This window comes from Hibiscus syriacus, unplaced genomic scaffold, assembly GCF_006381635.1.
Source record: "Hibiscus syriacus cultivar Baekdansim isolate YM2019G1 unplaced genomic scaffold, ASM638163v2 tig00004205_pilon, whole genome shotgun sequence".
Lineage (NCBI taxonomy): Eukaryota > Viridiplantae > Streptophyta > Magnoliopsida > Malvales > Malvaceae > Hibiscus > Hibiscus syriacus.
Window position 1 is genome coordinate 136,342 of NW_024062006.1, and position 16,141 is coordinate 152,482.

The 16,141-nt window shown below is 36.2% G+C and overlaps 1 protein-coding gene across 1 annotated transcript; it reads right to left on the reverse strand.

Annotated features, from left to right (window-relative positions):
* Positions 1-5,065: 5,065 nt before the first annotated feature.
* LOC120192505 (vacuolar protein 8-like) lies at positions 5,066-6,999 on the reverse strand. The gene has a single exon (XM_039195282.1). It carries the CDS (start codon positions 6,863-6,865, stop codon positions 5,135-5,137), a length of 1,731 nt encoding a protein of 576 aa, XP_039051213.1. The 5' UTR covers positions 6,866-6,999; the 3' UTR covers positions 5,066-5,134.
* Positions 7,000-16,141: the final 9,142 nt, after the last annotated feature.

The following is a 16,141-nucleotide window of genomic DNA, read 5'->3' on the forward strand; positions in this document are numbered from 1 at the left end:
TCTAATATGACCTGACTAAAGCTTATGTTCCCATGACTCAAACATGGAGACGTCACACTATTGACAAATGTAATGAATCAAAAACATAATATATTCATAATAAACTACTCGCGATATGCATGGTTTATATTTTATTATAAATGTGTTTATAAAGTGTCATTACGTTGCAAAATCCTAGTGATGCAATATCTGATCATGGATGTTCCCATTGGTCACAAGAATCTCACCTGCAGCGTATATGCTCCTCCTTTTAACTTGATCTGCGGCAAGATCTAACACTTACCCTTCCCCCAGCTGGTCGCAAGCCTATATTGTCACGAAGAAGATAAGCTGACCATCACACTTGATTTATGTGTTCAATTAACAAATAACCACGATTACACCCTGATTAATTTTTCAGATCTGGCTCAAAGAATGAAAACAAATGCCTGAACTGAAGCCACCATTAAGTACTTTCATTAGCTGCGAACAATGAAGATGCGAATATCATGCACGTGCAATAAATACTTTCAAAACAGGAAGACTAATCACCAAGAAAACAAATAAATAGCAGAAAAAGAATAGTGTTGTTTAGATAACAGGTGAAAGCTGAATGAAATATCATACAAGTAGGAAAACATCAAACTAGGCATGGAAAAACACCAAAACCTTCCACAACATGCAGTCAAAAGATGAATTTCCTTATCCCCTAAGTCATCGTCATCATCAATTCTTGCTTTGTACAAAACTTATAATGGCAATGATTGACTCTCTGGAATACAGAAGCAGGCATCGGATACCGAACAACAACCATCATCAAAGCATCTTCTCCAATCAGATGAAATTTTAGTTAAGCTATCAAGCATACTCTTTAACTTTATCCAAGTTCTACAGCCAACGTTAGCAGCCATAATGATACCCAGTCCAGGAGAACTATTTTCATAACCTTGGGCATCTGTGGTAGACTTGTAAGAAATATCTACAACCCAGTTAGGGCAGCCCATGACAGCCTACACAATCTCTCCTCCAGCTACTAGAGATAAACCTACCTGAAAAATTCAACATATGCCCTCAGCCTTTGCTTTTCTTCCCTTTGTAACCAAAAAAAAATTTAAATGTTAAATGTAGATATTATAAATCTTCTCCTATGGTTTGGATGGCATTCTAATAAGGTTGGTTTCACCCAAGAAAGAGTAAGAATAAATGAAAAACATGTAGAGGAGGCGTCCAAGTTGTTGGGAACTGGTATTAGGTTCAGTTTCCAGGGTTATTTTTTTCTTTGTGAGAATGTAACTCCAATGGACCACGATTTGTGTTCTCACGCGTTGTGTCTTTCTGTCCCGTCTCATCTTGTTCAGGTGAATTTGGATTTTCTATCTAATCTTCCTCGGCTACTCTTACATAATATTGAATTAAAAGCGCAAATCTAATCATCTTTATTCTCTTAACTAGCTTTAATCTAATATATTGAACTCTTGTTTTTTGACCCATCTCAGCTGTCAACTTGCTCCACTACTAATTTCTGCGGCTTGTGGTGCCCATGGTTTTCTCGGCTTCAAATTTTATGGCCATCAAATGAATTGACGATGATGCTTCTTCAAATCCAACCAATACCAAATTAAAATTTAATAACCATGTCGGGTCATTTGATCTTCATTGATTAGATTTTAAAATAGAGATTTAATCTCCCATTTAAAAAAACAGGTATGTTTATTAACATACCACAGTTCGACATCCTCTTAGAGGGATAAAAATATCAAATCACACTCCTTTTTTTGTTATTTTTTGTAATTAAAATACAGGCTTTCTACTTTTCTCTCACCTTCTATCTTTATTCTCTATTTCTTCTATTTCTATTCTCTATTTCTTCTATTTCCTTCAACCTAATTTCTTCAGGTCCATGATATCTTCATGCATGAGAATGCTTCACCTGTTCATTACCATAACTAATCAACTATGTGTCTCTGTCAATGCTTCTAGTACTAAGATTAATTTATTGGAACTTTTGTGCTAATCCACCTGTTTTTGTGCACGCCAACAAAGTGATCTTGTTTAATATTCACTGTTTAATCATCCATTATCTTGTCACACTAAAAGGCAGGTTTGTATCGATATAACCACGACTTGAAGTTTTAAGTCCGTAGTCACCATTTGATAGATAAACAAATAAATATATGAAGAGTTCCAAGGAAGTCGATAATAGTGGGTTAGACACTCATCCCTTTTCCATGGACAATCACCCACTGAATCATCTCCTTCTATGTTATGTGCACCACAGATAAACAGCAAGCACTACCTTATCCACCCTCGGCCTTCCGGCAGATAAAATTACCCCCTACTGAAGCTCCCATGGCAAAACCTTCCTTATCCTTATAGAGAAAAGCATTACAAACCTGAGGTCCTGAATCACCTTCTTGATAACCTTTGCAGTGAGAATAAACACTCTACACCAATAATTAGTTATGTTAAAAATCATAGTATATTGTAATAATTGCAGTCTGCTAGGATCTAACAGCCCAGCCTCGAATTATCCCTGTAATTTTCTCTACAAGAGCTTTGCAAATCACTTTCTCTTAGGCTTCTTGTTATTAGGGGCACGCCTAACCTCAGTACCCAACGGGCAGACTCCCCAAAGAAATACCAGTCTGCTTAACAATATCTTCCAACTCAGTTTGATATACTCCTGAGTTGAATAACTCACTTTTGGAGCTACTCATCTGCAACCCTGAAATGGTGTAGAAAAAAATCTACAGCACTTTTCACTCTCAATACAATAGTAGCAGCTTCATTGGTGAGCAAAACATACATGAGTTAGTTGCACTCTCTTGCACTTGGGATGGTAGCCAAAGACCTTCTGACAGCTAGCTTGGTTTATAAGACATGAGAGCAAATTCGTGACAATAATAAAGATGTATGGGGATAAACCATAGGGAAATCAATAACCTACTTCTCCACTCAATCAAAACCACAGGGAAATCAATAACCTTCAAAATCTGCAAAATGAAACTGCAGCTAACGGAGTCAAAAGCCTTCCTCAAGTCCATTTTCAAAGTGATTCTTGGTTACAAAGAGCTCCGAAATGCACTTATAAACGGTGGTGCAGCAAAATATTGGCCGAAAATCGGTCAATTTCATTGGACTGCGGACTTTAGGGACCAAAGCCAGAGTTGTATAATTGAAAGCATGAATCATTTCTCCTGTACTAAAAATACTTCAGTCTCAATGACATCTTACTAACCATTCCTCAGCAAACTTGGAAGAACTTTGCATTAAAACATCAGGACCGGACTTTTATTTCCATGTATCCAAAGCATAACATTCTTAACCTCCTCATCTGTAATAGGAGCAATTAACTCACTCTTCGTGTCCTCAGGACTCTTAGTGCCTATAAAGTCTTCCAAAACTTAATCAGAAATACAACTAAGACTCTCATCAGTAGAGCCAAGGGCATTTATAATAATGAAGGACTTGACTCCAAAAAAATGGACCATCGGAACAAAAAAAAATACTGGGGTTCAGTAGAATCCAACTTTTGGGCCAATAGTTTTATTCATCTTTGATGTTTTATTTGTCTTAACCTCCTCATCTGTATAGGAGCAATTAACTCACTCTTCGTGTCCTCAGGACTCTTAGTGCCTATAAAGTCTTCCAAAACTTAATCAGAAATACAACTAAGACTCTCATCAGTAGAGCCAAGGGCATTTATAATAATGAAGGACTTGACTCCAAAAAAATGGACCATTCGGAACAAAAAAAAAATACTGGGGTGTTCAGTAGAATCCAACACTTTTGGGCCAATAGTTTTAATTCATCTTTTGATGTTTTATTTGTATAAAAGATTATTGATAGAATAGCCCAAATCATAGATTAGGCTTCTCAAACTTTTGCATTAGATACAAATGGCAAGTGAAGTCGGATCATGTCCGGTGCTAAAAACTGGAGGCCAGTAAAATAAGGAAGGCGTGAGTGGGAAATTTTTTTATGGTAATAATTAAAAGCAGCAAGCAGCTTGTGGTGCACCGCCCCAGAGAAGAAAGTCTGATGCCCTTCTTTTCATTCATCTAAATGCCAATAAATACTTGCATGTTATCTCTCTTTATCAACAGTTCTTTTAGCAGATACGTTTAAAATTTACATGTATGTAGTATGTACGTGTGAGTATTTGCAGTATAGCATCATGGATTCATAATGTCTTGTTCATTGGATTTTTCCTCTTGTTTTTGTTTCAAATTAACCGACATTTGTTTAAATCAAAATGGAAGCAGTCAAGTTTCAAGATTGCAATGCCTTTAGGCATTGGATTCTGGTGGACATCATTGCTCATTGATTCAGCTTCACAAAGCAATTGAAATCATCTTTCAGAACCGTAAAAAGAAACAATTCACTTGGTGGCAGCAGCAGTGTAAGTGGGCACATATGCGGCTCAAACTTCCAGCTTTGGTTCATGGTCCACTCTCCACTGGCAAATTGGCTAATTCAATAGTATTAAATTTGTGTACTCTACAAATGGTTAGGCCCCCAACATTATGCCATCAAAACCCCTTTCAGTACAGCTGATAATAGATCTAAGCAAATGGAGTCAATAACAGTTGTGTTTCTCAATTATCATGCCTAAATATCCTATCTAAAATTTGAAGCCAATACTAAAGTGATATCTGCCAATCTAATCCCTACGCTTTTATATCACAACATTAAACTGATTCTTATGAATTAAAAAATTGTGATAAGAGAATGACAGTGCTGGAAAAAGGACAAGCAATTGGAGAAGGACCGTTCATCTATCACTATTCCCTCTGTCCATAATGGCAGCTGACAAAAACTTGATTGCCACTGTTCACATGCCATTTCTGTGTTTTCATGCCTTTCCCATGTGCAAGCATGTCATGTGCTTCCAAAATAATCTATATTACTATTAACATAAGCATTAATTATGGAAGCATATATTAACCTATGTAACTGCCATTGCATCATTAATTTTATATAAGAACAGCTTTTATTAGATTACTACTGACGATTACAAGTAAAAAAAAGCTGTTTTTTAACGAGGAGAAGGATTGAGGATACAGTGACATTTTAAAGATTTGTAAAAACAAGTTAATGGGACTTGCAAAACACTTATGCAGATATACAGTAAGCAAAACCAAAAAAAGTATTTTCAAGAATGCCAGAATCCACTTAGAATACTACGAAATCTGTTGGCTGATAACTTCCTGACAAGTCTTTTTGCATCAGTAACTTCAGCTTCGGCAAGTTTTTCTATGTTCTTTAGATATCCGGAACTGGCAATTTTTCTTCTTCCACTACTGCAACTTGTCAATGACATTAATATAGAGAGTAGGAGCTTTTTGTTACCTGATATGCCTTCCCCCTGATCAAGCAACTGAAGGAGATACCCTATGTTTCGATCATCATCTTGAACAAATCGTTTTCGATTTTTCGGAATTGAGACCAAGCTGGAGAGTGCTTCAGTTGCCATTTCGCGCACTTCATACGACTTTGCATCGAGCAATTTAACAAGCTCAGGCAAGAAACCAGCATCCCCCATTGCCTTTTTAGCCTCTTCTGATGTGCCACAAAGCCTGACTGTTACCTTGAGCGCTAATTCTTGAACCGAAACCTCACCATTGCGTAGGAAGAAGAATAGATAATCAATGAACCCATAATTCATCAACATATTTACGCAATTCTGTGAAGAGAAACATAGCTTCTCAATTGCCCTCAATGCTACTTCTCTAGTCTTTGAAGAGGTCGACAATCTCGGATCCAAAACACGTACCAATGCACGGATTCCTCCTTCTCTAATCACCATTTCACGAACCGGGTCATCCGCAGAAGCTATATTTTGAAGGAACTCCATTGAATTTATCTGCACAATTTCTTCTCTCGATCTTGCAAGCTTGATGAACGTTGAAATGACACCTTCTTCAACAATGAACCTCTTAATCTCTTCCACACCTACAAGATTTCTCAACAACGCACAAGCAAGACCAATTAATTCCCCTCTAAATTCACCGCTTGAACATATTTTCAAAAGGGCAGTCACCCCGCCATGAGCTGAAACAGACCATGCATTTTCTGAATTAACAGTCAATCTCTGAAGGCACCTAGCAGCAGCTCCTTTACCCAATTCACTGCCATTTTCAAGAACTCGAACCAAAGGCCCGATAATCCCTGCACCGACCAAAACCCCCTTGTACAAATCAAACCCAGATAATAAAGATACAATCTTTGAAGCCTCTTCTTGAATCTCCATCTCTGGTGAATCAAGAAAGCCTACCAGAACATTCACAAGGTCACCAACTTCTACTACAAGTTTACCATAGCGCTCATCTTCATCCACAACTTGGTATAAATTAACCAAGGCTTGTCTTTTCATTTCTATATCGCCTATCTTCATTCTCGTCAACAAATCTCCTATGTAAAACCTCATTTCATCTTTGCAAGCACCAAGACCGGGCCTTGAAACCACAATCGCAAAACCCTGACTCAAAATCCCGGCAGTGTACATCCCGGAAAGATTCTTTAAATGGCCTTCAAATTTTGCAATCATCGCATCAAGGTCGCTTTGCATCAAGAGCTTGCCGCTGTAGGAAAGATCCACACAACTTCTTGCAAGATTGTGACACTCATTTACAGTGGCCAAGACGGAAGGGATCAAGCCAGAAGAGACTGTTGTGTTTTGGCTTGAATCACAGTTTTCGACTGCCATTAAGCCAGAACTTAACTCTTCTAGCTTCTTCCGAATAAGTAGCCATTTAACGGTGAAAACTTTGATCGAATGAGAGAGAGAAATCAAAGAAAATATATCCTCAATGGCCTGCCTTAGACTGGATTTCATTGCCGTGATAGATTCCGTTGAATTCTGGTTTTGCTCTTCTTCCCCCATTTTGCTGTCTCCTTTAACGCAAACTTTGAAGCAAGCTTACTTCATTTTCTTTTTCAAAAGGATATCGCTTTGAAGAAAGGAATCTGAGAAGAACAAATGAACTTATCAGAAGGCGAGAGAGAAGAGAGAAACAGGGGCAGTGACACCATATCCGCAGTTATCGTTATGTTTGCAGACTTTTTGTAACATTGTATAACAGTGACGAGTCAATAGGATGAAAATAAGGGCATTCCTGTCACAATAGGCATTGTTAAAATGGTGGCTGAAGCTCAGACTGTTGGAAGTTGGAATCACATTTAAAGAACTGAGAAGTGATAAACAGATGGAAGATGCATGGTTAAAGGGACAGGTGTCTGTGTGGGGGACACAAAGAGCATGAAAGCTTTAATATGTTCTGCTGGTTGTATATGAGTGAGTTTACTTTGGGTAGCTCTACCTCTGGGTTTTCTCTATTTGAGAATAAAATTTTAGCAAAATCTTGGACCCGCCATAAAAATGGGGCAGTAACTACTTAGTAGAAAGGGGGATTTTATTCTCCAAACAGAGCCCTTTCTTGTGAATATAGCTTTTAATTTACCATAGAAAAAAATATATACCAGGAAATGACCTTAGCTGGTCACTAGAATCACATTCCAGAGGCAGCAAATGCATCATAAGGTGCAGTAATTAGCACTCAATTTCACTTTTCTAGGTATTAGGTAACCGTTACTTTCAGCATATGTACCTCAACAACTTCGTTCATACAGTCCTCAATTTCTATACTGATAATTTTATAGTTTAAACAATGACTTTTAAGATTAAATTGGGTCGTTGAATGAGAGAGGCTTATTATATTTAATACATCATGATAACTAATTTTAATGAACGTCGTTCTAAATCCATCATAATGAAAGAAATACTAATAAACATTGCGTCTAATTCAAGAGAGAGAGAGAGAGAGAAACAAAGCCCTGATGGAACACCCAATTGCTGAGGATTGCCTTTCTATTTGGTGCAAAGAGAAAATAAAGCTTTCAATTTTCTCAGCAGGGAAAAGCACTCGACCACTACAAACCATGTGAAGGCCTCTGTTAGATGCCTTGAGCCAGCAGTCGCGTACCTTTCTTCTTTTAAACCTTATTTTAGGGTTGATTTGGTTTAGGTTCTTTAGAGAAAATTAAGAAATTATGCAAAAAGCGAACCTAAAGGGGATTGACCCCTTTCATTAAAATGGATTAAAGTTTGTAGATAAAGAAGAATTTAGGGCAGCTGTTCTTACAAAAAAAAAACCTATGGAACAAGACAAATGAAATGTTTTTTGGATGTATTCCCAGACAAAATGCCTCATTATTGTGCGAGTCACGGATGAATATTTTACGAAATCTTTACACAACTACTAAGGTTTTACAACCACAAATCTTTTAGGATTGATATGATTATCAATTGACGAACAGTAAAAGAAAGATGGGTTTTTTCTTTTAACCAGCAAAGGGAATCCGCAAGCTCCGTTAAAACCTGAATGTTGCTGCACCCCGGCAATGGTTGATCTTCATCTCCTTTTAACAGCATAATTGGCTACGCACATGGCCTCAATCCATCACCTATGGGACCTCATGTTTGTCAAATCCGTCGAGTGCTTGCATATTCACCAGCCTTATCTCAGCTGGGACTGGTTATTTCTCCTGCCTAGCTACTCATTATTTGTCTCCAAGATCCAATGAGCAAATTCGGTTAACATACATAGATCGGTTTCTTAAGCTTTTTCTTACAGTTTCGGAAAAAAGCTTTCCTAGTTTTGTCACCACATTATGGGATTTGCAATTGCAATGTAATGATGGGCATTTTCGTTCATTAGTTTCGTGTGTTAGTTGTAAAGTGCTTTTCTTTATTCCATTGTTGGAGCTGTTGTGGAGCTACGCTGCATAAAAGGCCTAAAACCCTATACCGTGTTTGATGTTTAATGCCAACGGAGGCGTTAGGTACATTACATTAACTGTGTGCTAAAAGCAAGAGTGATGATCTTAGCACACCTTTGAGTAGGGCACAAGAGAAAAATTCTAAACAAATACGACATTACAAAATACCTTTGCTTCAAAGAGAAAGGTAAAGAAGACCAAAAAACAAAAATAATCCACATCAGTTAGCTAAAATGGGGTAAAAATACAGAATATGGGGAGTTGCAAATATGGGTTTGATGGATACATTTGGATCTCATTTCCTAATGGATATGTTTTAAATCATTCACACTAGTGAACGATTACAAAGTTTTCTTTTAAGGGTTAAAATTTCTTAGCTTTCTACTCACCCTATATTGCATTTCATTACCTAATAAGACTGCTGAGTGTTGCATACAAGCTAATGGCATAAAGATAAATCTTCTAATCACACGTCTTAATCCAATTTCAAATAACTAGATTTGAAAAAAAGAAAATCTATTAATAATGACCACGATTGAGCAAGCATGATAAAGACCACTGTAGTGTGTGGAGCCAGCACTGGAAGACTGGTTTGATTTCAAGTAGCTATCTGAGGCATATGGCCAGAGAGATCATGCACTGCGACCGGTACATCAAAACATGTGATTAAAGTAGACACCCATTTTCTTAAAAGATAGAACTAGCAAGAGTTTCTCTTCTAGGAGGACTCTTCCACCACCATATCTTTTAAAGCAACAACCACACTATCAAATGTGCAACAACCGAGCAAGGAGTCTAGTTGCATTAAGATTCTATTGTTAATAGGATTCTAAAAATAGTTAATTTTTTTCACTATAAATACATGTAATCCTCCTCATTTGTAAGACACGATTTACATACAAAATACAAAGGAAAGCACGGAAAATACAAAAGCAAAACTATTGTAAACTATTCGAAAAGGAAATAAAAGGTAGCATATTTTTTATTTTTGATTCGGTCTCTTACATTTACGTTTTAATTATTATTATTTTATTATTAACTTTATTTATACGCACATTTTCATTGTACTCATTTTATTTATTTGTTATTTTTTTTTTTTTTCTTTTTTTTTCTTTTTTTCATGTAATATTTTTTACATTTTATGCATTTTCTTTTTTACTTTAGTATATATATATATATATATTATTTTTTTATTATCATTTATATATATATATATTTATTTACTATTTTTTATTTTTTTATTATATATATATTATATTATTTTTACTTTTTATATTATTTTATTTATTGTTTATTATATTTTTTCTTTTTTTATTTATTTTACTTATTATTTTATCTTTGCTTTCTTTATCTTATCTTATTTAATTATTTTTTTTTATTTTATTTTAATTATTATTTATTTTTACCTTTTTATCTAACATGATTTTGACTTTCTTAAGGCCACACCTTTAAAACTATCTAAGGTAAGTAATTGTCATCGTATTTTTACCTTTGAATATTAAATTTCAATTTTCTTAATTTAAGACAACCGGCAAATTAATTGGTACCGAAAGGGCGGTTCAAGGGTGCTAATCCTTCCTTGACTGTAACCGACTCCCGAACTCGACACATTTCTGGTAAAAACGCAGATCATGTAAGATGGTGTCCGACCCACCTAAATTCGTTTTAAAGTGGTCGGTGACGACTCCCAACCCAATTATTTCAAGTCGAAACCCAATTCGGGGCCCAACCGAAAGACGATTACGACAGCTTGATGACTCCACTGGGGACAGGTAAGCGAGTCAGGCTAAGGTAATTTTCAGTTGTCTTTTTAACTAAAAGGGTAAGTTTGAATTTTAAGGTAACTTTTTTTATCTTTATTACTTACTTTTGATTATATTTTTTTAAATAAATAGTTGTATTGACGTTTTTAAATGATTTCAGATTTTTCAAAAGTGTTCATCTCATGCTCTATACCTGAGATCTGAACCCTTTTAAGTGGGGTGAAAGCGACGCCTTCGTGGGAATTTATTCTCCGTATGGGCCTAGCAAGTAACCTTCGGGATTCATATACCTTATGTCTTCGTTGTCTTTTTAACTAAAAGGGTAAGTTGATTTTAAGGTAACTTTTTTTATCTTTATTACTTACTTTTGATTATATTTTTTTAAATAAATAGTTGTATTGACGTTTTTAAATGATTTCAGATTTTTCAAAAGTGTTCATCTCATGCTCTATATCTGAGCTCTGAACCCTTTTAAGTGGGGTGAAAGCGACGCCTTCGTGGGAATTTATTCTCCGTATGGGCCTAGCAAGTAACCTTCGGGATTCATATACCTTATGTCTTCGTGTGAATTTATTCTCCGTATAGACATAAGGGAATGTATCCTCTCGAGTTTAACTTAGTCCACACAAGCCTGTGATGGGTTTAGGACTAAGGGTCTGGCAAGCCCAAGGGGGCACCAGCAAGGAGAACTCGGATACCTTTCTATAGAACCAAAACTGAGAGACCATGGAGAATTAGAGCCCACCCTAAAACCTCATTACAAACCCTAGATTGCTTTGTTTCATGCTTTATTTTCTGTTCAAAGAATGCGAACTAGACAAATATGCGGTTAGGATTTGTTTAAAATTAACATGCGGGAAAGAGATCATGTCTAGGTAGGAATTAAAGCATGTGGGGTAGATATCATGTGGGGTAGGATTTTTCATTTTTATTATTGTTTTGATTTACCTCACTAACTCTTTTTATTTTTTGTTCTCTTTTATTTTGTTCTCATCATTCGCATCATTTAAAAGAAGTGTTAATCCACTAAAAAATGTTTGTTAAACATGAATAATCTGTATTAATGGACAAAGGGTTGTAATACAAGAGATGAATAACGCAGGGGTCCAACTATGGTCAGAAAAGACTCAGAAAGAAAATGAGGACAATCTGCAAGGCAACTATGTGTCACATTCGATCAAGAAGACGTGGTGCCCATAATCAAATACATCAAAAGTTAACTTTTCAAAAACGGGTTGACAAAGGTGGTAGGGGCAAGATGAGAAAAAGATTACTAACCTCAAGAATCCATTCAAAGACAACAAGAACAAGATGGCAAGTCATTGTCGACAAATTCAAGAAACAAGCAAATGAGCTTCGGATAATCCCTTTGATGGAGGATTTCAATGGAGTTTCTGATTCAGCAAAGGATGAGGCCAAAGATGCAGTCATTCGATACTTTTGGGAACCAGTACAAAAAACAACTCAACATTTTCACGGTTCATCCAGAGAGATCGGAGCGGTTCAGCAGGTTATTCAACCGGCGAAAGACGAAGACAAATGACTAGTCAACCTGTTCTGGGTCTAGAGGATTTAGTCCGGATGTACTTTTAAATATGTTTATTGTCTCCTAAAAGATAAAACACTTTTGTCCCAATAGAGATTATTTATAATAACATACATGTTTTTGGATCAATGCCTCGAACATTTCATGCATTTTTGTATTTTGCATCTACATTTCATTTTTAAACATTTTCATAAACAAGAAATTTCTTCATTGAGGATTCGATGAAGTGGTCTTAACCACATAACACCACATGGAAGCAAGATTTTAACAATTAAAGAAAAAATTGAAATCAGTACAGTGGGAGCTTGATCAGTTGATTGTAGGACTAAGCCTGCGAGGATGATCTGATAAAAGAGTCCCCATCTCCTAAGGGCTACGATGTTGAAGCTGTTTGCGGTTACCACATAGAAACCCCCAAACAGTCCTCTAAGAACTGTAAGGCACTGAAGCGCAAGATCCAAAACTTGATGGCTTCAGGGGCATGGACAGCCGAAGAAGGGGACATTGCATATATCATTTGCACTTAGAGGATTGTTTTCTTTGAAGACGTCTTTGATCTTTCATGTTTGCTTAATCTTTTAAACAATTGAATTTATGCTACTTTCTAAGGTGGAGCAATTGAACAAATTTTAATCTTTAGTTCTTCGAATATTAAATGAATTAAGGATTCTTTTAATTCTTCAAGAATTATAGATTTTTGACATATGGCAAGATTAGACCTTTTTTATCTTGTCTCAAACCCTAAAATAAAATACCTTGATTCTTTACCCAAAATAACTCATGGTCATTACCAAAAAGACCAAATTTTGACATTACCTCCCTTTGAAACTTTTGAACATTGCCTTTATCTTTTGATACACCCATACCTTTCTTTGAGTCAAATAAAGTAACACCATTGTCTTTTTAGACTCAAAATTGACATTTTTATGCCATTAAAACCCAAGGCATTGAGTTTTTTCACGAGCCTTCTTTTAAGACACAACTTGGGGCATCTCGCAGGGAGCATGAGCATTGAGACATGTTGGGGGCATGAAGCAGAAAGAAGAATTCACTCGAAATAATTCTACCATGCATTAATTACACTGTTTTCATGTGAATAAAAATAATCCTGAAAATCTATCCCCCTGGGTATACCTCTTATGTGAAAGCTTCCATGTATAAAATGATGAACGACTTTCTTTTTTTACCCCTTCATAACAGGAGAAAATATATATCCCTTGTGTCACCTTTTGAGCCTATAGTATTTTTTCTTCTTCTGATTCAACCCTAACCAAGGATCACCCTCCACACTGGGGGGCAAGGTGGAGAAAATCTGCTCGCATGAGTGAAGACATTGATTCAGATGAGGTACCGAAAGGTGAACCAAATGCTAAGTGCAAAGATTCAATCAGAACAAAAAGAAAAAAGAGAAAAAAAACAAAGAGAAAATAAAAAAACAAAGGAAAATTGAAGAAAAAAGAAGACAATATGCATATGCAAAGATTCTCTCGATTCAAACGACGCATCGAGATTCAAACTATGAGATTGATCAAGCACAATCATTTTTGAATCACTGAATCACTTCACTCGAAGATCATAAAGCATCAAATGAGATTGATCAAGCACAATCATTTTCGAATCACTGAATCACTTCACTCGAAGATCATAGAGCATCAAGAGATAGAGACATACAAACAGATTCAAATTGAGCAAGATATGATTGAAGACATCAGAATGAATTGATTCTTGGTTCAATACCCTGAAACACTTGTTTGGGCCTATTTATCCCTTTCTTTCATAACCATGAACCATGGCCTACATTACGTGCCTTAAAAGTCTCTTCTAATCATACATGAAGTTCTGAACAGAAGAGACTATCTTCATATTTCATCCCGCCCATCAGGATTAATCTTTATTTGCAAAAAATAATGTAATTAATACATGATAGAGAAAAATAATAAAAGGGGGTTCAAGACGTAAATTACGAATGACGTCTTGAAACCAAAGGAGGATTCGAGTTGAAAACCTAAAAAGGCGACTCGAATACAAAAATTGGTTAGCTGAGGCGATCGCACGAATTCCTTGATAAGGCATCGTACAATTCGAGCTTGACCATGAAAGCTGGGAATCGGAGAACACTTCCAATAGAGGAGCATGCAAGATACCCCATCAAACCTTTAAGCATCAAATAAACAAAAATGTCAAACCTTTTACCAAACACAATAACCTGAAACATTTTTATCCTTTCCTTACTTAACCATTTCCCAAAAATAGATTTGATCTTGGCATGTGTCAAACGACTATAATTTATTAAAGGATTAACAATGTAATTAATTCTTTGATATCCAATGAACTCTAGTTTTATGATTTGTCTCAATTGTAAAACCGTGAAAGGGGCAATATTTTCAAAACTTTTGGTTAAACATTTTTCGAAACTCTTTTTTGATAATTTCATAACTTTGAAAATAAAAAAGAAAGAAAAACATTTTTTTTTCAAAACAAGACAATCTCTCTAGAGTGGATCTTGGTAAATGACATGTGTCTCTCAAACACAAAACTCATGCTTTGAATCAATACTGAAGCAAGAAATCAGGAACAATGAGGGCATCTTTGAAGATTCAACATCAAATGTTGGGGCATTTTTTTAGATTTAACATCAAATGTTGGGGCATTTTTTGAGATTCAACATCGAATATTGGGACATCTTTAGGAATTCAACATCCTGATGCAAATTATCAGACCTTTTGAAGGTATTTCCTCCATATACAGGAACAATCACACAAAGCACGAGACTCCATTCAGGGGTAAAACAGAACTAATTCATGTTACATGCATCTTAGACATACATAATAGCATCGCATTTATCATTTTTTGTATGCATACGTTTTTTCAGCTTTTAGAGTTAAGTTTCAACTTCAAGATGAAGGATGCTCGATTCAAAAGAACATGGTGGTTGCTCTACCTCACAGCGAATGGGCGACTGTCTGACAACAAAACAACTTTCCAGTTTCAGTCAGAGTCAATTGCAACTTCATGGCGAAGGATATTGAACTCAAAGTGACACAATTCGCTCGAGAGTAGATTTCAACTTCACGAAGAAAGATATCTAGCTCGAAGCCAAACTTCACAATAAAGGGGTCATCCACGGTTTCGACTTCACGGTGAAGGGAATCGTGTCTACCCGCAACATACAATACTTGGATTTCAACTTCACAACGAATGATATCCAAGTCAAGGCTCAACTTCACGATGAAAGGGCCACCTGCGATTTCAACTCCACGACGAAGGATATCGTGCCATTCGAGACAACACAAGTTCAACTCCACAACTAAGGGACGACTGGTTGTCAACAAACAATTTCCCAATTTTAGAGCCAATTTCAACTTCACAGCGAATGATATTGGACTCGAGACAACACAAGTTCAACTTCACAACGAAAGGATGGCTGGTTGTCAACAAACAATTTCCCAATTTCGGAGCCAATTTCAACTTCACAGCGAATGATATTGGACTCGAGACAGCACAAGCTCAACTTCACAGCAAATGGCCGACTGGCTGTCAACAAACAATTGGATATCGGAGGATATTGGACTCGGAACAATACAACTTACTTGGCTTTTAACTTCACGACGAATGATATCCAATTCCAAGGCACAACTTCACAACGAATGGGTCATCCACGGTTTCAACTTCACGACGAAGGGAATCATGCTCACCATTGTCTCTCTTGAGACAGTTTCCAAGTTTCCCTTGAAACAAAATATTTAAATTTGTTTTCATTGAAACTAATTTCGTCTCCTTTGAGACATTTTCTTTTGGAACTAAATTTTGTCTCCCTTGAGACAGTTTCTCTTAAAACATAAACATTTAAACATTTCCCTTGAAATGAATTTTGTCTCTCTTGAGATAGTTTCTCTTGAAACAAAATCTTTGAATATGTTTCCCTTGAAACAAATTTCGTCTCCCTTGAGACATTTTCTTTTGGAACTAAGTTTTGTCTCTCTTGAGATAGTTTCTCTTGAAACATAAACATTGATAGCATTTCCCTTGAAATGAATTTTGTCTCTCTTGAGATAGTTTCTCTTGAAACAAA

Excerpts from the sequence above, each read along its gene's own strand:
- LOC120192505 (XM_039195282.1), bottom strand. The coding sequence starts at position 6,865 with ATGGGGGAAGAAGAGCAAAACCAGAATTCAACGGAATCTATCACGGCA.